This window comes from Propithecus coquereli, unplaced genomic scaffold (genome assembly GCF_000956105.1).
Source record: "Propithecus coquereli isolate 6110/MARCELLA unplaced genomic scaffold, Pcoq_1.0 Scaffold621, whole genome shotgun sequence".
NCBI lineage: Eukaryota > Metazoa > Chordata > Mammalia > Primates > Indriidae > Propithecus > Propithecus coquereli.
This window is the reverse complement of record NW_012152186.1, coordinates 248,617-273,276: the sequence shown is the minus strand read 5'-3', so window position 1 is coordinate 273,276 and position 24,660 is coordinate 248,617. Positions and strand designations below refer to the sequence as shown.

The following is a 24,660-nucleotide window of genomic DNA, read 5'->3' as shown; positions in this document are numbered from 1 at the left end:
AATACAGTTGTAGTTGGGGCTTAAAGTAAAGTTCTGGACTCATCATTCTTTTTTTTTTTTTTTTTTTTTTTTTTTTTTACTAATTATATAGATGTGTTCTTTTGTCCGATTGGGGGTGTCTCCCAGTTGGGGTGTTGGCTTTTGTTAACATGCAGTCCATAACTTGGCACTATGATCCTCAGCATACGAACTTCTGTGTTGCTGTGTAGATGGCTGGAGGTGGGAGGTGTCTGCACAGAGTCCTGTACTCAGGATTTAGGTTAAAAATATACACTGTTGTCTAATTGTATTATCCGTGTGGCTAGAACACAATAGCACATCAAGCTAAACTTACTGATAACACAGATCGTTTTGTTTTAGTAATAGAGACTTCTGTTTCTCAAATGGGGCAACTGAGTGGGCCAATTATATGTCCACGGTCATTTGCCAGGTTAGGACCATGTTAGGAGAATTTATCTGGTTCTGAGTCAGCCTATTCTGCTTTATTCCCTTTGATATACAAAGAGCTACACAAAGCCAAGTGTTAGGTTGTGTTGTAATTGTCAAAACCCAGTTTCTGTCTGCTCTTTCCCTTCCTTGTCGCTATGTCAGACATTGAACATCTTGGGTAGTCAAGACTGCAATAAGGAATGCCTAGAAACTTGCTGAATTGATGCTATTTCTGGCCCTTTCCTTGTCAATCCCCCACAGCCACTCATGTTACCATTTACTGAATGTATAGACTGATGCAAAAATACAACTGGCAAAAGCTAATTAATGTAATTTTCATGATTACAGTCCCATTGTCTCTGGGCCTAAAAGAGATACAAACCTTTATACTGTTAACTGCATTAGTTCCAAGTAGAAAATAATCATAATAATAAAAGAGAAGGCTTCTCAGCCATATCTTGCTTCTTAATTTTCTTGTTATAGTTTTAATATTTAAAAAATAGTGTTTAAGCTGGGTACGGTGGCATGCGCCTCTAGTCCCAGCTACTTTGGAGGCTGAGGCAGAAGGATCACTTGAATCCAGGAGTTCGAGGTTGCAGGGAGCTGTGATTGGCCCACTGCATTCTAGCCTCAGCAGCAGAGCGAGATCCATTTCAAAACAAACAAAAATATTTATTTGGTGATAGTTGAAATATACCAAGTCATGTTATATGCTTTCTACAATGGGTCAGTGTTCATGTGTAAATTTTTTGTTTCTTTCCCCCAGCGCATGGATTTAGGAGAATGTACCAAAATCCACGACTTGGCCCTCCGAGCAGATTATGAGATTGCAAGTAAAGAAAGAGACCTGTTTTTTGAATTGGATGTAAGTTTTATTCAATAATGATTCATTCCTACTGCAAAGAACCAAATATTGAACTGACAAGAATAACATAACATATATAAGTTAAGAAGCAAAATAATAAAATAGATGCTTGTACTATCACTCTAGCTGAGAGCTAGAACATGGCAAATTCCATTTTATATCTGTCTACCACCCCATCACTATCCCAATGCTATATGTATCATTTACTTTTAAAAATATTTTTATTACATATTTTTATGATTCCTTGGATAATATGTTTATTCTTATTTTTGAGATTTATGAAAATGGCTTTATACTCTTTAAAACTTGATTTTTTTTCAATATTATGTTTCTGTTTACCCATGTTTTTGAGCATTGTTTGTTTTCATTGCTGCTTAAATATTTCTCAAACTATTCTTTATTCATAGACATTTGGACTGATTCCAGTTTCTTTGCTATTGCGAAAAATATTGTGAATATTTTTTAATATCTTCTTGGTCATGTATATAATGATTTATCTAGGGTATGTTCCTAGGAGAGGAAGTGCTGGCTTGTGGGGGTGCCTATGTTCATCTTTGTAAGATAATTCTGTAGTGTTGCTCTTTTTCTTGTTTCTTGTTTAATAAAGTGGCTGTATCAATTTACACCCCCAGTAACAGTGCAAATACTCTCACCAGCACTTTGTATTATCAGACTATTTAATTTTCACAATTTAGTGGTTATAAAATGGCATGTCATTGTAGTCTTAATTTGCATTTATTTAGTCTTTAACAGTTGCCATATTTAATTTACATTAGTAAATCAATCAATGTAGAGTAGCATTCTTCAGCTTTTTTCCCATTGTCCTCCAAAAGAGCCCACCGTCCCCCAAAATCAGGGTCTTGCTCTGTCTCCCATGCTAGAGTGCAGTGGCATTATCATAGCTCGCTGCAACCTCAAACTGGCCCGGAGTGATCCTCTGGCCTCGGCCTCCCAAAGTGCTAGGATTTTGGGCATGAGCCACCATGCCTGGCCCAAAGGAGCCTTTTTTAGACTTTTTCCCCTAATTGTCCCCTGCTAGTGGAATTTTGATACCACAGATACCCTGCACATGTGTTTATGTACTGTGGTACCGTGATCCTTTACTGGGCCACAAACCATTGTAATATATAAGATGTTTTTCTTTAGGACCAGTTTTCACTCCTGTCCCTGTCCAGAATATGTGATTTAGAGTCGCTTGATTTTAATTCTTTTTATCCTTTATCCTCCATCACTAGTATGACAGAGTCAGTGCCACTGCACCCCAGGCTGGGCTGCAGGTTTGGTGCCGTTCAGGTCCCTGAGTGAAGAGTGGGCAGAGATTGAGCATGGGATGAGGGAGCCAGTAGAAGCACAGAACTCAAGGAAAAGGTCACCAGTGATATTGCAGAATAATTTGTTTAAACTAGTAGTCTTAAAAAGTGATTAAAACTGAACTTGTTTTTCAAATACATTCTTTAACAGCATAGTGTACCCTCAGTGTTGCATCTTTGAATTAACTAAAGATGTCTCTACCAACAGCTCAATTAACAGCTGGGGCTTGGAAATGGAAGTTTTTTATATTTCAAGTTTTATTTCTTTAATAACCTGCCAATGTTTATTTAAAGAGGCCATTATCTTAAGACATCAGGTTTCAGAAACTCTGACAGGTGAACAGATGTATCGGTTAAAATCTCAGTTTTAGTAATATACTTTTTTCTTTTTTTTTTTTAAAGCCAGTCAAATTTAGCAGAATATACCTTTTTTGATCATAAACCTAAACCAGAATGTCAGTTCACTTTTTAAATGGCCTGATTAATGCTAGAGAAGGAATTAATGAATGAAAGAAATTGAGACCACAGAAGGAGATTGAAAAATATATAGTAATTTGACATAGTATATTATGAAGGGTGTGTGTTCAACCAGTGTGTAGCAGAAGGGTGTCGATAAACAACGTTTAAAACTATGCTTTGGCCAGTTGGAAAAATGCCAAGTTGGGTCCCCCCAAAATGTATTTTGTTTTGTCATCTTGAGGTGTTATAAAGCATAGACACTTTAAGAGAAAGATACATACATTTGTCTATATAAAATTTAAAGTATTAGCACATCAAAAAGTCCTATACACAAAGGGGTGGGGGAAATAGGGGAGATGTTAGTCAAGGAGTACACACTTTCAGTTATAAAGAGTTCTGGAGATTCTAATGTACATCATGGTAACTGTAGTTAATAATGGTATATCATATACTTGAAATTTGCTAAGAGTAGATCTTAAGTATTCCCACCACCAAAAAAAGATAGGGCTGGCCCCAGTGGCTCATGCCTGTCTCCCAGCACTTTGGGAGGCCGAGCGGGGAGGATCCCTTGAGGCCAGGAGTTTGAGACCAGCCTGGGCAACATAAGGAGACCTCATCTCTACAAAAAAATAAAAAGTTAGCCTGGCTTAGTGGCAAACACCTGTAGTCCCAGCTACTCGGGAGGCTAAGGTGGGAGGATAGCTTGAGCCCAGGAATTTGAGGTTACGGTGAGCTGTGGTCGTGCCACCTCTCCAGGATAGGCTACAGAGCAAGACCTTGTCTCTTTTAAAGTAAGTAAATGAAATAGTAGCTATGTGAGGTAATGATTATGTTAATTAGTGTGATTGTATACATAATATCAAGACATCACATTGTGCACTTTGAATATGTCCAGTTTTTGTTAATTATACCTCAAAGTTGGATTAAAAATATTCACATAAAATAAGTCAATACACTGGGACATATTTGCAGTATGTATGAGGATGAGCTAATTTCCTTCATATATAAGATTGTTCATGATTGGCAAGAACGATATAGATGAATATATGCCTATATAATACATAAATAGCTCATTAGAAAAATGAGCCAAGGACACAAAAGGACGTTTCCTAGCAAGCATCTAATCCTTTGCTCACCCTGACTCTGAACTAAAGAGGTGGAGAGTTGAGTGATCCTGGTAACTCCTCCTGGATAATTTAGCAGCTTCTCAAGATGTACAAGCACATCCCAGCAGTGCCAGCTCTGAGAGCACATCTAAGTGGTACTTGCATATGCACAAAGGTAAATTTGCTCCAGATTATTAAAGGCAGGAGCTAAGTAGACTTCCTCAGTAAGGAACTGGTTGTCATAGCTAGCTCTTCATTTCGGTGAAAGGAAACAAAGTTGTGAAGAGAATGAGGTAGTTCAGTGTGTACTGATATGAACCTACCCCTAAGGTAAGTTGTCAAGAGGAAAAGCAAAGTATGATGTGATGTTTCTGTAGTGTGTGTGTGTTTTTTATTTTAAGGGAAGGTGTTGTACACTCGTTGACATGCTTACGTGTGTAGAGAGTAGTTTTAGAGGAACCCAAGAGATTATGAACACTCTTGTCCTGGGGAAGTAGGTTAGAGGGCTAGGGCAGATTGGACACCTTTTTGTACTGTGTCAAAATTTACCATATATAGGAGTTACTTGTTCAATTAAAAAGGTAGCCACCCCTTCCCCCAACTCCCTAAAAGTCATTTTTTAAAAAAATTGAGTATTTCTAGTACACATGTTCAAAGAAAAAATCATTTTTGACCTTATAAGAAGCTCATATTAAAATGTTTGGTAACTGGCCAGGCACAGTGGCTCACGCCTGGAATCCCACCACTTTTGGAGGCTAAGGCGGGAAGATCACTTGAGGCCAGGAGTTCGGACCAGCCTGGGCAATATGGCGAGACCCTGTCTCTACAAAAAGTTAAACGATTAGTCAGATGTGGTGGCGCACACTGTAGTCCCAGCTACTCAGGAGGCTGGGGCAGGAGGATCCCTTGAGCCCAGGAGTTCGCAGGTGCAGTGAGCTATGACGATGCCTCTGTACTCTGGCCTGGGCTACAGAGTAAGAACCTGTCTCCTTAAAAAACAAAAACAAAAAAAGAATATTTCAGAAACAGAACTATGTTCTTGTTGGTTCACAGTAGGAGACTTGTTGATATGTGGGGTCAGGAATTGGAACCAGTTGACCTGTTAATTTTTTTTTTAATTTATTAACTTTTATTTTTTCTTTAAATGTTATTTTTTTTAAAGACCTGTCATCCTTGCACAGGGGCCAATGCTAGTCTTTTCTGTGTCGTTTTCAGTTTTTAGTATGTGTGCTGCTGAAGTGAGCACGTGACCTGTTAATTGTAAAGGTCCCCATCAGCCCTTGGCCTAACGCTTTAATTAGCTGTTGAAGATTATGGCCTAGATCAATTATTTCTTTAAGATTGCAGTATCTGTTACTAATTTTTAAAATAAGTAGAGCATTCATGTGTTTTCAGTTTAAAAGATGCAGGAGGTATGTTGTGAAAACCTCCCTCTAGTTCTGTTTATCAGCCACCTGGTTGCCTCCAGAGGTAAGCCAGTTGTTAAGTTTCTTCTGTTTCCTTTAGAGTTTATGTAGATACCAGAGGAGGTAAGTATATCTGTATATTTTTTCCTTGTACACACATGGTAGTCTACTATACACCTATTCTACACCTCCCCCACCACTTTTGTTTTTTTGAGACAGAGTCTTGCTCTGTCTCCGGACTAGAGTACTAGGGCATCAGCCTAGCTCACAGCAACTCAAACTCCTGGGCTCAAGCGATCCTCCTGCCTCCTGAGTAGCTGGGAGTATAGGCGTGTACTACCATGGTACAGCTAATTTTTTCTATTTTTAGTAGAGACAGGGTCTCACTTTTGCTGAGGCTGGTCTCAAACCTCTGACCTCAAGCGGTCCTCCCGCCTTAGCCTGCCACGGTGCTGGGATTACAGGTGTGAACCACCACGCCCTGCCTAAAGAGTTTTCTTCCTCCTTTTTGTGACCGCATGGGTGTCTGTGTTACATGACCAGTCCCGCATTGATGGTCGTGGTGCTGCACTGCACACTGCCATGTTAGGGGTGTATTCCCAGGAGTAGAACTGTTGGGTCAGAAAGGTGTGTATCTTTGTCATTTTAGTAGGTAGTATCAAAGTACTCTCCAGAGGGTGAATGCTCCTACCATCGGTGTATGGGAGCTGCTTTTTTTTTCTTCTTCTTTTGAGATGGGTCTTTCTCTGTTGCCTGGGGGTAGAGTGCGTTGGCATCATCATAGCTCACTGCAGCCTCGGACTCCTGGATTCAAGCGATCCTCCTGCCTCAGCCTGTAGAGTAGCTGGGACTATGGGTGTGTGCCGCCACACCTGGCTAATTTTACCATTTTTTGTAGAGATGGGATCTCGCTATCGTCCAGGCTGGTCTCACTCCTCGGCTGAAGCAGTTCTCCTGCCTCAGCCTCCCAAAGTGTTAGGACTGCAAGGTAGTTGCCGTTTTTACATGTCTCTGTTAACATAGCAAGTTAGTTACCAGACTTTTGTGTTCTCCAGTCACAGAGGTATAAAAAGGTATTTCTTTGTCAGCTTGAGCTCAAGAGTGAGACTTGTGGCACGTTTCCCCCAGATTTTCTTGGTTTGTGATGTTTTGCTAGATTTTCAGAACAACACCCATCAGCTTATTTCCAGACTGTCTTTAGTAGACCAAGTAAGACCGGTTCTGATTATACCTAGTTTTTCTATCTTACAAATAAACACAGTATAATAGTTATGTTTTTCTAGGTGAGATATCCTGGGTTAGAGATTTTGAGTCCCTCTGCAGGGGTTTGAGGCATGTGGAGCGCTCAGTATGGCACAGGGCACCTGTCGCTGTGATAGTTCTGACTGAGAGCAGGTGGTTTTACCTCTTCTGTTGGTCTGTAAACTGGACTGGTGCTGACGGCTTTGGAGCAAACCCACAAAGGTCCTTGTCTCCTGACTGTTACTTAGCAGTTGGATGGGTATATTTCAGTTTCACCATCTGTGAAAGACAGACTCTGAGAGTCCCTCTGCGAAAGTTTTATCTGAAATTGAGAAACACTTTGAAGGGAGGGAGTGGGGCACCGGAACAGAGAGAGCCACCTTTTAAAGAACTTGGCAGCTAAAAGACCTTTTCATGGTCTGCTTGTTCTCTGTTACGAAGTTTGCCATTGAGTTTTTAGGTTATCAGACATCTGAATCCACGGCCAGTTTGGATTCTCCTTAAGGTGCAGGTAAGTGCTTTTATTGGTAAACGCATCGCCAGGTTGTCAGATGTTTGTTCCCCGTTTGACCCTGATGAGTGGATCCTTGGGTCTGTCTGAGGTGTGTGATTTCTCTGCTTGGGGAGAGAGTAGAGGACCACTGCGCGGGTGAACCTGGTACGTCTCGGGCTGGTCTGTCGTCTCAGGTGAGCACAGATGGCACAGAGACCCTCACCAGTTCACTGGCACTTTGATTCTGGTGAGCTCCAGCCAGCTCTCCCCCTTTCCAGGAAGTACAGCATACACGGCGTATTTGCGAACAAATGTGTATGAGCAAACACATGCCAGATCATTTGTTTTCTTGATTCTCTGATTTGAAAATAGTGAAATGTTTTACCAGAGAACATTTGGATGACTAGTAGGAGGAAATTTTTGAATTACAAAATTATAGAGTAATACCTGGGAGTTGTGCTCCGTGAGTGAGGAGAGTGTAGCACTTTCGCAGCTTTCTGGGACACTTGGCACCGTCACAGGAGCTTTTTCCCTGTCTTGACCTTCTAAGCATGAATTTATTTGAAAAAGATGTTTAAGATTGTTGGAGGGTATCATAGCCCTCTCCAGCGTCGCTGTGATCTGTTCCAGTGCTGCACTGGTGTTTGTGGAGCACTTTCTTACAGCTGTCCCCACTGTTTCTTGTCCATCTTAGGACCAGGGGTATAGATGACCACTTCTTGGTCTATTGTCCTAACTTTCATCTGGCTTATCTCCACTCAGAGTTTTCTTTTCTCTGTTTTTTGGTAATAGATCATGCTGTGGAAACATGTCATCACTGCTAAATGCACTGTCACATTTGACATCATGCTGACATTAGCCAGCTGACTTATGGTGTAACTTGGTGTTTCTTATTCGAAAAGTGATGTCCTGCTTGTGTGTTTTTCTGAAATTACACTGGCCTTTGTTTAGTTATGGCACATTAACTTGAGCATATGTGACGGCGTGCTCATTAGTTTCTGGTTGTTTCCTACCAACTCTTTTCAGAACAATTTGATTTCTAGAGTTTCGTTTCTTTTTTTTTTTTATCTCTTTGGGTAAATAGTAACCAGTTTTCCTGCTACTTTAGACAATAGACAAATGTCTAAATGTATTCACAGCTCTCAGTAATATTTGTTCTGTTTTGTTTTTGAGGTGAAAGGGGGGACTCTACCCTCAGAACATGAGGGACTAGTATTTACATGGCTCACAGAGACCAATGAGTACACCATGTGCATCTCCCACAGCTCCAGAAGAGGCCTCTAGCATTCGGGTCAGCCTTCTGTAACCCTCAGAGACTCTATTGATTATGGCCACGTGTTCTAATCTTCCTCAAAACTTCTTGGTAATGTTGAGAGTCGGAGATCCTTTTATAAGTTTTGGAAGTAAACAAGTAAATTGGATGAGAAATCTGCTTCTGAACAATCATTTGGTTTAACAGATCTCCTTAATTGAATGCAATGATGAATGTGTTAGCTGCAGTGTAGATTAAGATCTTTCCATTGAACCTGCAGGCTTTAAGAAACCAACGCAGGAGTGTATTTCCTGTCAAACAAATAGTACTGAGACTGTACACATAAATGATCATAGCTCTGCTTTTCCTGTGCTAGGCAATGGATCACTTGGAGTCCTTTATCGCAGAATGTGATCGGAGAACTGAGCTTGCCAAGAAACGGCTGGCGGAAACACAGGAGGAGATCAGTGCGGAAGTTTCTGCAAAGGTATGCCTGGTGGCTTCACTGTAAATCACTATCTTGCAAATACTGGGTTGTCAGCAGCTAGTAACTCACCAGCAGCACTGATTGCGAGACCGTAGGATAGATAGTACTCTCTGCCTTACCCTAGGAAGGACTGAAGGCTGTCACCAGGCACCTGTGTGTCAGTGAACTCACCCCCTTAGGAGCTGCTGCCTCTGTCCTTATTTTTTTTTTTCCTGTCTGTTTTTTCACCCTCTATACATGTTTTTTAAACTTTGTTTAACATCCCCACATACAGCAGGAAACAGGAAAAATTTAGTGGGAAATGATCAAACTGCAGTGTATCCATATCATGGAATGAAGAAGGAGGTAGATCTGTGTGTATGATAATTAGCCTGAGTGTCAGCTGCATCATTCTTTTGTTTCCCCCTTTAGTGGAACTGAGTCCATTGTTTTTTCTATTCAGTTTTGAATAGAAAGCATTTCTTAGGATATATGCAGTTGCTAATTGCGGTTAGCAATTGAAAAATAGCAGAAGTGCTATTTTGTTTCTAAAGGTAAATCTCAGTAATTAGGTATTTTGCTTACAGCACAAGTTTGTGTGTGGTTTTTTTTTTTTGAGACAGAGTCTTGCTCTGTCTCCCAGGCTACAGTGCAGTGGCATCAGCCTCCCTCACAGCAACCTCAAACTCCTGGGCTGAAGCGATCCTCCTTCCTCAGCCTCCTGAGTAGCTGGGATAATAGGTGTGAGCCATGGCGCCCACCCAAGTTTGTGTGTTTAAACCTAGACATTTTATTATCCATACCCAGAAGATTGAACTGTTATAGAAGACATAAAAAAAGCCTGGAAAATGACCACATATATATACTCCTTGGAACAACATTTGAGGTGACAGAGATGCCACTGCCTTCATTGAAATACAGCAGACAGGTTTAGTTAGGGTCAGAACCCCAGTGGTGGCAATAAGGATGCATGTGTGGATCTTTATCTGTTCCATTTGCTGTCAGTAGGACAAATTGCAAATGCAGCAGGAGAAACACTTCTTTCCTTTGCATTCAAACTCTTGTGTTTTTAGATGTCTGCTTACCAATTTCTTTCTCTCTCCTTTCAGGCAGAAAAAGTACATGAATTGAATGAAGAAATAGGAAAACTTCTTGCTAAAGCTGAGCAGCTAGGGGCTGAAGGAAATGTGGATGAATCCCAGAAGATTCTTATGGAAGTGGAGAAAGTCCGTGCAAAGAAAAAAGAAGCAGAGGTTGGTGAGAGAAATGTCTTAGAGAAAGGAGAATCTTAGTAATTTGATGGAGTTGGCCATTTTGACTAATGTTAAGCCATGCCTGCATTTTATTAAAAAAACTAATAAACTTATTTTTTAAAGCAGTTTTAGGTACATAGCAAAACTGAAAGTATAGAGATTTCCCATGTATTCCCTTCCCCGCACAGCCTCCCCCATTATCAGCATCCCCCCCAGAGGCGTGTATGTGTTACAAGCAGTGGATCTACACTGTCATCATTATTGCCCACAGCGCACAGTCTACATGGGGATTCACTCTTGGGTGTTGTATTTTCTGTGGGTTTGGAAACATGTACAAGAATATGTATCCACCATTGTAGTATTATACAGAGTAGTTTCACTGCCCCTAAAATTCCTCTGTGCTCTACCTATTTATCCCTCCTTCCCCTACCCCTGGTAACCACTGGTCTTTTTTCTATAGCTTTACCTTTTCTAGATTATCATACGGTTAGAATCATACTGTACGGTTAACTCTTGAGCACAGATTTGAACTGCAAGTCCAATTTACTCATGGAAAATACTCAATTGGAAAATTTCTGAAGATTTGTGACAATTTGAAAAAACTTGCAGATGAACCTTCTAGCCTAGAAATGTCAAAAAAAATTTAAGAGAAAGGCTGGGTGCAGTGGCTCATGCCTATAATCCTGGCACTCTGGGAGGCCCAGATAGGAGGATTGCTTGAGGCCAGAAGTTTGAGACCAGCCTAAGCCAGAGGGAGACCATGTCTCTACAAAAACATAAAAAGTAGCTGGGAGTGGTGGTGCGTGCCTGTAGTCCCAGCTGCTTGGGAGGCTGAGGCAGGAGGATCACTTGAACTCAGGAGTTTCAGGTTGTAGTGAGCTATGATGATGCCACTGCACTCTAGCCTGGGGCAACATAGCAAGACCCTAAGAAATGAATTAATTAATTAAAAGATATGTTACAAATGCATAAGGTACATGTAGACACTAGTCTGCTTTATCATTTACTACCATAAGATATACACATATCTATTATTAGGAAAAGTTAAAATTCATCAAAACTTATGGACACAGCTGAGTGTGGTGGTGTGCACCTGTAGTCCCAGCTATTTGGGAGGCTGAGGTGGGAGGATTGCCTGAGCCCAGCAGTTTGAATATATACTGGGCAACATAGGGAGACCCTGTTTCTGGGGAGAAAAGAGGCTTAGGTGGTTGGATCACTTGAGCCCAGGAATTCGAGGTTACAGTAAGCTATAATGGGGCCCACTGCACTCTGGCCTGGGTGACAGAGCAAGACCCCATCTCTTTTAAAAAAGATAAAATGGTCTTGTGGTTCTTGAATAGTTTTCCTTGTGTTGAGCATAATGCCATAAACCTTGAGTAAGACCATGGGACCCCTAAGAAGTACAATGCTGGAAGTGCTCGCAGGAAGCAGAGGAGAGTCGTGACATTAGAAGGTGACGCTGGATTGCTTGCTGTGTCCTGTAGATTGGCATCTGCAGCTGTGGTTGCCCCCACTTCAGTCAGAGGATTCATCTTGTGAGTAGGCAACATAAATTTATGAAATCAGTAAATACAGTGCAGTAAACATTTTCTTTTTTCTACCTCACTTTATTGCGAGAATACAATATATAGTATATATACAAATTATGCGTTACAACCTGGGCAATATAGCAAACAAGACCCTCGTCTCTACAAAAGGTCAAAAAATTAGCCAGGCGTGGTGGTGCATGCCTGTAGTCCTCGTTAGGTTGAGGTGCCACTGCATTTCAGCTGCCCTAGGCGACAGCGAGCCCCTGTCTTGGGGAAAAACATTTTTTCTTGGTTCAATAATAAATTAACCTTAGCTTACTTTTACTTTATAAACTTCTAAATTTTTTTAACTTTTTGACTCTTGCATAACACTTAGTTTAAAACACAAACACATTGTATAGCTGTACAAAGATATTTTCTTTATATCCTTATTCTATAAGCTATTTTCTATTTTTAAATTTATTTTTTGTTTTTTTTGCTTTTTAAACTTTTTGTTTAATAACACAGACAGGGCATGGTGGCTCACACTTGTAATCCCAGCACCTTGGGATGCCAAGGTAGATCACTTGAGCCCAGGAATTTGAGGTTACAGTGAGCTGTGATTATGCCACTGCACTCCAGCCTGGGTCACAGTGGTCCAGAATGTAGTAAGACCTTGTCTCTTAAAAAAGGAAAGAAAAACTAGGGCACAAACACACACATTAGTCTAGGCCTACACAGGGTCAGGATCATCCTCACTATCTTCCACCTCCACATACTGTCTCACTGGGCACTAAGATTCATGGAACTGTCATCGCCTATGGTAACGGTGCCTTCCGGATACTCCTGAAGGACCTGCCTGAGACTGTTTTACAGTTAAAATTTTTTTTTAATAAGGAGAAGGAGCAAACTCTAATGATAAAAGTATAGTGAATACATAAGCCAGTAATGTCGTTGTTTAGTCTCATTATCAAGTATCGTGTACTGTACGTAATCTGTTGGGCTATACTTGTATGCCTTTAGCAGTGCAGGAGATTGGTCTGCACTGGCATCACCAGAGACGCAAGTAAGTAACGGGTTGCACTACAGAGGCTGTGGTGTCACTAGGTAGTGGGAATCTTTCAGCTCCGTTATAACCTTACGGGCCCACCATAACTGACCGAAATGTCGTTATTTGGCACATGAATGTGACTTGTGTTCTCTCTTTTCTTAGCCTGGCTAGAGACTTATAGATTTTAGTGACGTTTTCAAAGAGCCAGCTTTTGGTTTTCATGATTTTTTTTCTGTATTGATTCCTGTTTTCAATTTCATTGATTTCTGCTCTCATTTTTATCATTTCTTCTGCTTTCTTTGGATTTAATTTGCTCTTTTTCTAGTTTTCTTTGGTGGAGGCTTAGATGATTGACATTCGATCTTTTCCAATATATGCATTCAGTGGTATAAATTTTCCTCCTCTAAGCACTGCTTTTCCTGTATCCCACTAATTTTGATACATTCCATTTTCATTTGGTTTAAAATATTTTTTATTTCTCTTGGGATTTCTTCTTTGACTCGTGCTATGTAGAAATGTGTTTTTTCAAATGTGTTAAGGTATGTTTTATGGTCCAGAGTGGTGTCTGTCTTGGCGAAGGTTCCCTGTTAGCTTGGGAAGACTCTATCCTGTTGTTGAATGGCAGCTGTGTCCGGGTGCTGTTGATCTCAGCTCTATCCTTGCTACTGTTCTGCCTGCTGGATCCGTCAGTTACTCATCTCCCATGTTAGGGAGGATTCATCTATTTCTCCTTGCAGTTCTGTCGGGTTTTGCCTCTTGTATTTTTTTTTTTTTCACATGCATTTCTTTATTACTCAACATCATGTAACAAGAGATCCAACTTTAAATACAGGGAAGAAAATTCAGTACCTGTAAGGGTCCCTAGTTTGCCAGGTAACTAGTAGTCAACCTTCCATTGAATCCCGGCATCCTGTCTGCACTGGGTGTTAGTTAGCTATTGCTGCATAACAAACCACCCCAAAATTTAGCTCATAATTGAGCTGGTGAGCCATTAAGGCTGGGCTCAGCCGGGCCATTCTTCTGTTCTCAGCTGGGGTGCTTCAGGCATGTGTGGTCAGCTGTTGGTTGACTAGGTTGCTCTGCTTTTGGGGGTGGGCTGGGTGTCCACTGAGGCAACTTAGTTCTCCTCCCTGTGCTATCTCATCCTCTGGCAGGCTAACCAGGGGCTTGTTCTCATGGAGATGGCAGGGTGCTGAAGAAACATGTTCCTCCCAGTTCTGGCGCAGGGTCTACTGCAGAGCCTCTCCTAAGGACTTGGACAGGGTTGGCTCTTGGGCCTCTGGTTGGCCTTGTGAACAGTCCTCTGTAAGTCCTACAAGCTTGTCAGCATCTGGAGATATCCTTGCTGGCTCTTCCTTTGTGTCCAGATCTGGCGGCAATGAGCCAGCGGCCAGAAGATTTCGGGAATGGCGAGGTGCTCACCACCCATCCCCTCCCTCCATCACCTCTTGTGTTCTGATGCTCTGTTAGATGTATATATGCTAAGAGCTGTTGCATCTCTTTGGAGAATTGACCTCTTTATCATTACATGATATTCCTCCTTATCCTTGATGTTATAACATTTGTTGCTGTGAAGTCTGCTCTGTCTAAAATTAATATAGTTACTTTGAGTGTTCTAATTAGTGTTAATATGACATATTTTTCTCTGTCCCTTTTTAGTGTATATGTATCTTTGTATTAAACTGGGTTTCTTGTAAATGAAGTACAGTTGGTCTTGTTTTTTGATCCATTCTGACAATCTCTTGTCTTTTAATCGGTCCATTGTTGTTTAAGGTGATTACTGATACAGTTGCCTCAAAATCTGCCATGTTACTGTTTTCTATTTGTTGCCCTTGTTCTTTTTTCCTCTTTGTTTTCTACCCTGTTTCTGCCTTTTGTGATTTTGAGTGTCTTGTATATAAGATTCCATTTTCCCTCCTTAGCATATCAGTTACACTTTTCTTCTTTCTGGCATTTTAGTGGTTGCCCTAGAGTTTATAGCATACATTTACAGCTAATCCCAGTCTGCTTTCAAATAAGCATAGCACTTCACGGGTAGTGCGAGTGTCTTATGATAGCATGAGACTTGCAGTTCCTCCCTCTCGTCCCAGGCATCATTGCTGTCACTCGTGTCACTTACAGAAGCATCCGTAGTACACATATGTGTATGTTTGTATATATGAATATATGATCAGATGCGTTTTTGCTGTTATTTCGAACAAACTCTTATTTGTTACATGAAGTAAGAAAAAGAAAAGTTCTTGTTTAACCTCGTTCATTCTCTGATGCTTGCTTGCTTTATTATGTAGATTATTAATTTTAGGAGATTCTCGATCATTGTTTAAAATATTTCTTCTGTTCCATTCTCTATTCTTGTATTTCCATGACATGTATATTGCACCTTTCACAGTTGTCTCACAGTTTTTGGATATTTTGTTCTTTTTCTTTTCCAGTTTCTTTTTTCTTTGCTTTTCAGTTTTGGAGGTTTCTATTGCTATGTCCTCAAACTCAGAGAGTCTTTCCTCAGCTGTGCCCAGTCCATTAATAAGCCTACTAGTGGCATTCTTCATTTCTGTTAGTTTTTTTGATCTCTCACATTTCTTTTTGTTCTTTCTTAGAATTTCCATCTTTTTGCTTAAATTGGCCATCTATTTTTGCATTCTGTCTACTGTATCCATTAGTGCCCTTAGCACAGTTGTTTTAAATTCCTGGTGCGATGATTTCAATATCCCTGCCATATCTTAGTCTGGTTCTGATCCTTGCTCTGTCTCTTCAAACCATGTTTTTTGCCTTTTACTATGCCTTGTGGTTTTTCTTGATAGCTAGGCATAATATACTGGGTAAAAGGAACTGCTGTAAATAAGCCGTTAGTGATGTGGTGGTCATGCCCAGGGGCGAAGGGAAGTATTCTTAGTCCTGGGATCAGGTCTCAGTCTTTTCGTGAGCCTCTGCCCCTGGGCTGTGAACCTTGCAGATGCTTCTCACTTCCCCTGCTTCAGTGAGACAGGTGGCTAGAGGGGGCTGGAGTTGGGTTTTACCTTCTTCCTGGTAAGTCGCCCTCTGATAAAACCCCAGCAGTTTAGGTTCTGGTAACGCAGCTTCTGAGGATGGGTCTTGTTAAGAAAAGAGTACTCTGGCATATTTCAAAATAGTTCCTTTTCCTCTCCCCCTGCCAGAAACAGACAGTTTTTCTTTGGTGTTTACTGTGAGAACCTAGCAGAGTTCCTAGAGGTGAAACTCACAGAAGTGTGTGGTTTTCCTATGACTGGGTCCCCCTGGAGATACTTAACTCTCAGACTTGTGCACACTGAGCCTCCAGCAATGTGTCAATATAGTTTAGGTTTTCCTACTCCAGCACTTCTGGTGGGGTTACCGCTCTAGTAAGCTGTGATTCTCTGTGTGCACCTGTCTGTCTTTCAGATTTTAGGGGCAGTTTGCCTTATGACCTCACTTCTGTGACAGATCTAAAAAAAAAAAAGGTTGTGTTTTTATTTAGCTTTTTACTTGTTAGGACGGAGTGGCAACTTCCAAGCTCCTTATGTGCTTGACTATAAACTAGAAGTATCTATCTCTCCATTTTTTAAATATTGGGGAGGAGTTGGATAAATACATTGACAGGATCACAGGATTTGTAGTCAAAGCACACTTAGGTTTGTGTCTTCTCTTGGCCACTCACCCTGTGTAACCTCAGATAAGCCACTCTCCATCTTTGAGCATAATTTTCATCTGTAGAGAGCAGTCCTGCCCATGTGCCTCAGAGGATTATTGAAGAGTTGGTATAATAACTTTTGTGACCATATCTTATAAAGATCACATAGATACCGGTTTCACTATTTGTTCCCATTTCCTCTGCTTCCCTGGGAAAGTTGGCAGGTGTAGTTTTTATTCAGCTTGTGTATCTTGAGCAGAGTTATCTTGCTGGTGTCATAAAGAATGGAACCTGGGGGTGGGTACGGTGACTCACGCCTCTAATCCCAGTTACTTGGGAGGTGAGGCCAGGAGTTGGAGGGTGCAGTGAGCTGATTGTGCCACTGTTCTCCAACCTAGGCGACAGCACGAGACTCTGTCTCAAAAAAGAAAAAATTGAATCCTGGGTGTTCTTAGTGACATTGTATCTTTAGTAGAGAGATTCTGTGTGGAGCGGGGAGTGGCATCTGAGTGGTGTCAGGCTGGGGGTGCTGGGCCAGGACACACTGGCAGTTTGGTGGAGAAACTGAGTCACGGACGCAGCATTTGTGTCTTAGGCAACTGTTTCTTCATGGATTATTTTATCTGTTGGATACCCACTGGTTCTCAAATCCTCACTTGAATTGGAAGAGACAGTTTGTGTAAACTTCAAGAGTGATGGAAATGGTAGAGTCAGAGGAGATACAGGTAGATGTATTCACTTAATAAACACTTCACTAAGCTTCAGCTGTGCACAACCCACTCTTCTATTGGTGACCAAGACAGAAAAGGCCCCCCTCTCGTGGAGATGGTACTGTAGTGGCAGGAGGCACAGTGCAGACAGCAGATGCGAGCAGATGGTCAAGACTCATTCAGATGGAGATAGGCACACAAAAGAAATGGGGTCTGAGTTTGAGACTGACTTTGGGTAGGCAGAGGTCTCTAGGGTAGGGTGGCCCTGGAAAGCCCCCTTAGCTGTGACCCACAGGCTGAGGTTATTAAAACGGTAGGGGCAGGGGGTGGGGGGTAGAGAGGAGGAGATATGTGGCATGTAAGTGCCCTGGTGCAGGCCTGATTTTACTGCGATCCTGGCTCAGTATGGTGCCTTACACATAGTAGGTGCTCATTTATAGTAACAGACTGAATGGAGGCAAGGGCTTGTGGGTGTTGGAGTAAATGCCCACTGAGGCCGGCTACAAGCAGAGAGTAAGTGGTAGATAGAGTTCATCAGGATGGAACTGTCAGGACAGTGGCTGAAATTGAGGTGGACAGCATTTGTCTCTTGGAAGTTACAGTGGGTAGAGCAGGGTGGTGTTGAGATGATGTGTCACACCCCTGGTGGACCAACATCCCCCCGCCCCTTCAGTGACAATCATATGTAATATATATTTTTTTAACTTTATTTTTGAGACAGAGTGCAGTGACGTCATCATAGCTCACTGCAACCTCAAACTCCTGGGCTCAGGTGATCCTCCCACCTCGGCCTCCCGAGTAGCTGGGACTACAGGCATGCGCCACTATGCTCAGCTAATTTTTCTATTTTTGGTAGGGATGGGGCATCTCACTCTTGCGGAGGCTGGTCTCAAACTCCTGACCTCAAGTGATCCCTTCGCCTCGGCCTCCCAAAGTGCTGGGATTACAGATGTGAGCCATCACCTACAACACCTGGCCGAGAATTTATTTTTAATTATACTTTTTATTTGAAATACAGATTTACATACAGTTGTAAGAAATAATACGGAGAGATCCTGTGTACCTGTTACCCAGTTTTCCCCAAAGGTACTGTCTTTCAAAACATTGGTACATTATGACAGCCAGGACATTGGCATTGATACGGTCAAAATGCAGAACATCCCAGCACACAAAGAATCCCTCCTGTGTTGCCCTTTTATAATCACACCCGCTTCTCTAAACCCTGGTAAACATTTCCTCTACATTTCTGTAGTTTGGTGATGTTAATAAGGTTATATAAATAGAATCATACAGTATATAACCTTTCGGGTTGGCTTTCTTTCACACAACATAGTTGGAATTTATTTTGAAAGATGTTAGAGGATGGTATTTAAAGTTTCAAATGGATTGAATAGTATCACAAATATTTGTGTACTCACTGTACCGTTTTTCCTTAAGGTTTTTTTTTTTTTTTCCTTTTAATAAAAGATGTAGCATATTGTAGTGGAAATTCAAGTTCTTGCTATTTCCTCTCTCTGGTCCCAGTGCTCTCCCTACCCAGAGGCAGGTGCTAGTTTGCATTCAGCATGTGTTCTTCAGTTCTGTCTTTACCCATCTGTGCCCATCAGCTGTGTAGGTGGAGGATATAGTGTATGTGATGTGCATTTTAATAATCCTACATTAATTAATGCTGCCATAATACACATGTTTTTCTGCAAGTTGGGTTTTTCACTCAGCATTGTTTGTGAGGGTCTCCATGTTGCTATGTATAGATCTATTCAATTAGTTTATTGCCATAGGGCTTCATTTTATGAACATAACTGTTCATTGGCAATTTTCTGGATTATTGGTGATTTCTCACCATTATAAACAGTTCTGCAGTGAATGTCCTTATTTCTTCTGTCTGCTGATCATATGCAGGAGTGTTCTAGGACATACACCTGGCAGAGTTTCTGGGTAGTGGTATATACTTGTGCCTTTTTGACAGGTAGGTTACTAAATTGCACTCCACCTTAGGTGACTTAGACTCGTACCAGCAGCGTATGAGAGCATGTTTTTGTACATCTTTGTCAGTTTGGTGGGAGTGACTTTAATTTGCGTTTCCTGGAGAATATTTTAAATGTGTAAATTAATGGAAGATCACTTCCATATTCATATTTCCTTTAAAGAAGGATAAATGACTATTAAAGTGCATTTCTTTTTTTTTTTATATAAAATGACTAATGGCCGGGCGCGGTGGCTCACGCCTGTAATCCTAGCACTCTGGGAGGCCGAGGTGGGTGGATCGTTTGAGCTCAGGAGTTCGAGTGCGGCCTGAGCAAGAGCGAGACCCCGTCTCTACCAAAAATAGAAAGAAACTAATTGGACAGCTAAAAATATATAGAAAAAATTAGCCAGGCATGGTGGCGCATGCCTGTAGTCCTAGCTACCCGGGAGGCTGAGACAGGAGGTTCGTTTGAGCCCAGGAGTTTGAGGTTGCCGTGAGCTAGGCTGACGCCACGGCACTCACTCTAGCCCGGGCAACAGAATGAGACTCTGTCTCAAAAAAAAATAATAATAATAATAAAATGACTAATAACAGTTTTGTTTTTTTTCCTGGTCCCCAGTCCTCTGGGGCCACTGAGTAAAGTCCAGTGTCCAGTAGTAAGGTCAATAGTCTAAACAGGCTGATGGCGATGTAATAGGCTGGCTCAGTCATTCGGCTTGGGTGCCCTCTGGTGCGGTTGCTGGGCCGCCGCTACGCCGGAGGTGGATTCTCAGTGGGTCCTCTGGGTCGTGTTGCACTGTCTGGGTGTCCCGGTTCCCCTCAGGTGTGGCCTTTTTATTCTCGTGTGATGAATCCAGAGTGCTATTCCTGCAACTTTAACAGCAGTGGGTGTGATTAAGACTACAGTGTGGGGGCCTGTCCAGGTGGGCTCTAGTGGTGTTTTTTTTTTTCAGTCTTTAACCCAGACTGAGTCTCCAGGCTGGTGTGAGTGGACTGGGTGTCCCATTGCTATAGGGATCTTTCTGGAACATTGTGATGAATCTGACTTGGGGTTTTGGATAGGGAAATAAGCTGAGTGTATAGGGTCTTTTCCCCTATCTGGGTGCTGTCTCCCTTAAGCTCTTGATTATGGGAGGGGGCTTTCCGTATAAGATTTCAAAGGGTGAATATCCTGTCGGCCCTGGAGTGCACCTCGCTTTAAGCAATGGTAGACTAAGTAAGTCTATCCAAGGTAGCCCTGTCTCTTGGCAAGAAGTGTATTTCTTAATCTGGATCTTGAAGGAGTATTGTAACTTGAGTGCAAGCGCCAGTACCTGTGACCCTGGTTTCATTGCTTTTGTACTTGGTCTATTTGCCGTGAGGCTGAGTGAGATGTTTATTGTAATGGGACTCTTGGACGGAGTGTATTTTGTTCTATTCTGTTGTACACAATTTTTTCTTTTAAGAAAGTGTCTAATATATTTGTCCTTCCAAACATTAACTCTTGGGCTGCAGTGGGATGCCATTTCCTAGACATTGGGACAGAGTCCCCATGGCTTGCTTTGTATTGTTTGTTTGCTGAAGATTCTCCCTTCTGCTCAGGTCCTTACAAAGCTCTCATCATGCGGAAACAGAGACCTACCTTCCCTGCTGGTCTCTGAGAACAGTCCTGCGTATCTGAGTATTTGGAATGTTCCTTGTTACTTTGATGTCATGACTGTTACTTCATTTCTTAAATAAACAATGATAATTGAATTGGTTACAAATACCTGAACCTTTGTGAACAATCCAGTTTTTAATTATTTTCAAAGTCACCTCTGCCATCCCATCGAATATTTCCATTTTGAAGGTTGTATACATGAAAGCAGTTCTGTACACCTCACTTTGATCTCTGTTCCCTTTCTCCAGGAAGAATACAGAAATTCCATGCCTGCATCCAGTTTTCAGCAGCAAAAGCTGCGTGTCTGTGAGGTCTGTTCGGCCTACCTTGGTCTCCATGACAACGACCGTCGTCTGGCAGACCACTTCGGGGGCAAGTTACACTTGGGATTCATTCAGATCCGAGAGAAGCTTGATCAGTTGAGGGTACGTTAATGCATTGTGTTCTGGAGACCTGAGGAGTCTTGTGGTTGTCTTCACATTTCTTTAATTTTAAAAAAACCTTGTATTCTGATCTTCTGTAAGAACTTGAGTTTATAGTGAAATACTCAGATTTCATCACTTGGGTTTACGTAAGAGATCTCACAATCCAAAGGAATCTTGGAGGTTTAATCTGCAGCCCCTTGTTGACAGAAGGAAACAGTAGAGTCCGTTCCGTTGGTACAGGCAGCTCTGTGTACCTCTGAAATCACTTGTCTTTGGAGACAGGGAAAGATTGTCCCTGTGCTTAGGCTAGAAGGAAGATCACACGCCTTGGCCCCTGCCTTTGAACCTCTTCAGAATGATAAGGTGGTGATGGGTTTCCTGGTAGCACTGACCACCCTGGTCCACACAGTGCCTCTTCCTTCCTCGGAACTCTTCGTTTTCTTGCATTAGGCTCTAAAAATTTAAAATGTTTCATACAGAATATTAAGAAGGAAGGTTGAACATCTTTCAGATACTTTGAATTGTCCTTCACATGGATGGAGACTCCCTTGCTGTGTATTAGGACCCCTGGGTAGGATGTTGGGAAATTAGCCAGCCTTTACTCCACACACCCCAAGCGTGGTGGAAGGACAGACACGTGGCACCTGACTGTGGACATCAAAGCTATAGTGACCAAGGCTGAGGGCCTTGTGTGCCCCAGGAAGGAGCCACTCATTCAGGCAGCAGATGGCAGGACTCTGTACCCAATGAGGGGTCCCCGTAGGTGATGCGAACTTGGGGCTAGGAATGAGAGCTGGGGTAGCAGTGCAGGTATTCTCAGCCATTGTTCTTAAACATTTTGCTTCTGTGTTCCCAAGAGAATTTTGTTTTGTTTTGTTTTGAGACAGGATCTTGCTCTATTGGCCTGGGTGAGAGTGCAGTGGCATCATCATAGCTCACTGCAACCTCAAACACTTGGGCTCAAACAATCCTCACATCTCAGCCTCCTGAGTAGCTAGGACTAGAGGTGTGCACCACCACACCTGGCTAATTTTTGGAAAGACAGAGTCTCACCGTGTAACCAGGCTGGTCTCGAATCCTAGCGTCAAGCGATCCTCCCACCTCAGCCTCCCAAAATGGTGAGATTATAGGTGTGGGCCACCGTGCCTGGCCCCAAAGAGAATTTTGAAAAACAATGTACTCTGCCATACATTTTTAAGTTGATATTTTTCTTTGTAAGTTTATAGGTATAAAAGATGTAAAAGTATTTTATATATATCCAATAAAATACGAATAATAATTTTTTTTATCTGCTATCATCCCCTTACAAATTTGCTTTCTAGGTTGAGGCAGGAGGATTACTTGAAGCCAGGAATTTGAGACCAGTCCGGGCACCATAGTGAGACCCGTGTGTACAAAAAATACAAAATTTAGCTGGGTGTGGTGGCTTATGCCTGTAGTCCCAGCTATTCAACAGGCTGAGGCAGGAAGATCATTGAAGCCCAGTAGTTGGAGGTTGCAGTGAGCTATGATCACACCACTGTACTCCCTCCTGGGTGACAGAGCGAGACGCTGTCTCTAAAGAAAAAGATTTTGCTTTTTAGCAATTGGAAATGTTACATCCCTATCTCTCCTTTAAATTTACATTCCATATCACCCCTGAATTTTGTCCTAATGTAGTGTTTTTTATATCTGAAAGTCTTTTATTTTCTTAATTTATATCTCTACATTAGAAATGTGAATCTATTGAAATGTTTTTCCTGCAACCTTAAGAAGTACTAATTTGATCTAGAAAGCATGTTTTATCATTGTGATTATTATAAGCAGTTTACAGTTGATCAAAACAACACAGTTGTGTTAGAAATTTTAATAAGTATTATGTTAACAACCACAAAATGTAGTAATTTGAAAGTGTGTCTTTTAATGATGAGGGCAGGAGTTCTGTGCCCTAATTACAGGGAGGGTTCACTCATAGTAGTCCCAGAGGTGTTCACACCTTAGTGGATAAAAATAAGGCTTTCTTTGTCAAGTGGGAGGATAGTTTTTTAGATGGTAGAGGTTAGAAAGGAGACAGTGCCAGACCATAGGTCTGTTCTCAGGCAGATCTGCTTTAGGAAAGAGTGCACATAGAAGCTGAGGGGCTGACACTTCCATCTGTAACTTTTTAAAAAATGCCGTCCTTAAACATAACCTGAAAGCTTTCCATCCTGGTGTGCCTACTCCCAACAGAGCAAGCACAATCGAAGGTGTGGGGCTGGAGAGTCCAGACAGGACAGCTCTCTCCATCCTTGCCATGCCTTCTCTAATCCACACTGGGCACATGGGATCATCCTTTATACCTTCCTGGCTCTCTGGGCAGAGAAGACCAGTGACTGTTGGTCTCTCTGGCTCTAAATTACTCCCACTCAGGGCTTCATTTCCCTTGGCAGAGAGATGAGGGGCGTTGAAGGCTTTGAGTTGATGTTGGAGGTAGAGGATATATAGAATGGCACCTTGTGCTTTTAAGCCAAGCCTGTGTTGATGGTGTGTCAGTAGTGAAGTTCCTCTAAACCTCCTCCTGCCTTCCATTGCATTCATGATCAAGGCTGATATCAGGTCTGCTTCTGTTGAAAACCAGTTGCAGAGGGTTTATGGTCCACCTCCCCTGGCCTCCTTTCCCCATGCAGTTAGGTCTAAAGAGAGACAGTGTAGTAACCAGCACTTCGAGGATAGGATGCTCTTTGGTAACAGGAGTTCTGCTCCCAGCAGCAAGATGTGTTTGATTGGACGTACCTGGTCTTGTTCTATAAAGTTCATGGATTGGTTTGAAATAATGTGATCGGACCAGGTGCAGTGGCTCATGCTGATAATCCGAGCACTTTGGGAGGCCAAAGCTGGAGGATTACTTGAGGCCAGAAGTTTGAGACCATCCTGAGCAACATAGCAAGACCCCATCTCTACAAAAAATAGAAAAATTAACCAAGCGTGGTGGCACACACCTGTGGTGTCCCAGCTACATTGGGAGGCTGAGGCAGGGAGATCACTTGAGCCCAAGAGTTTGAGGTTACAGTGAGCTGTGATCATGCTACTGCCCTCATGCCCAGGCAGTAGAATGAGACCCTGTCTCCATTAAAAAAAAAAAAGGGTGGGGGGTATTTTTTATTTTTATTTTTTTGAGACAGAGTCTCGCTCTGTTGCCTGGGCTAGAGTGCCGTGGGTCAGTCTAGCTCACAGCAACCTCAAACTCCTGGGCTCAAGCGATCCTTCTGCCTCAGCCTCCAGAGTAGCTGGGACTGCAATTTTGCACTACCGCACCTGGCTAATTTTTTAAAAAGTTTTTTGTAGAGATACTGCACCTGGCCCCGAAGTTGTAAAATATCATGATATAGTATTTTTTCATGTATTGTCTTCTTCATTGATTACAAAGTTTTAAAAATGAATATGTTCCTGTTTCCTGAGAGTTTCTCTTAGATTTTTATTTTTATTTATTT

General features: G+C 42.0%; 1 protein-coding gene across 5 annotated transcripts in view; it reads left to right on the top strand.

The window, feature by feature from the left end:
• Positions 1–24,660, top strand: part of LUC7L (LUC7-like (S. cerevisiae)) — a 36,386-nt gene that overhangs the window by 6,277 nt on the left and 5,449 nt on the right. For all 5 annotated transcript variants that reach the window (XR_001138109.1, XM_012659594.1, XM_012659597.1 and 2 more), the window contains 4 exons: positions 1,196–1,294; positions 8,939–9,049; positions 10,138–10,281; positions 21,035–21,211. Coding sequence is in view for 4 of the 5 variants with exons in the window: in XM_012659594.1 (XP_012515048.1) it covers positions 1,196–1,294; positions 8,939–9,049; positions 10,138–10,281; positions 21,035–21,211 (531 nt within the window). In the remaining variant the exon portion in view is untranslated. The remainder of the gene's footprint in view (positions 1–1,195; positions 1,295–8,938; positions 9,050–10,137; positions 10,282–21,034; positions 21,212–24,660) is intronic.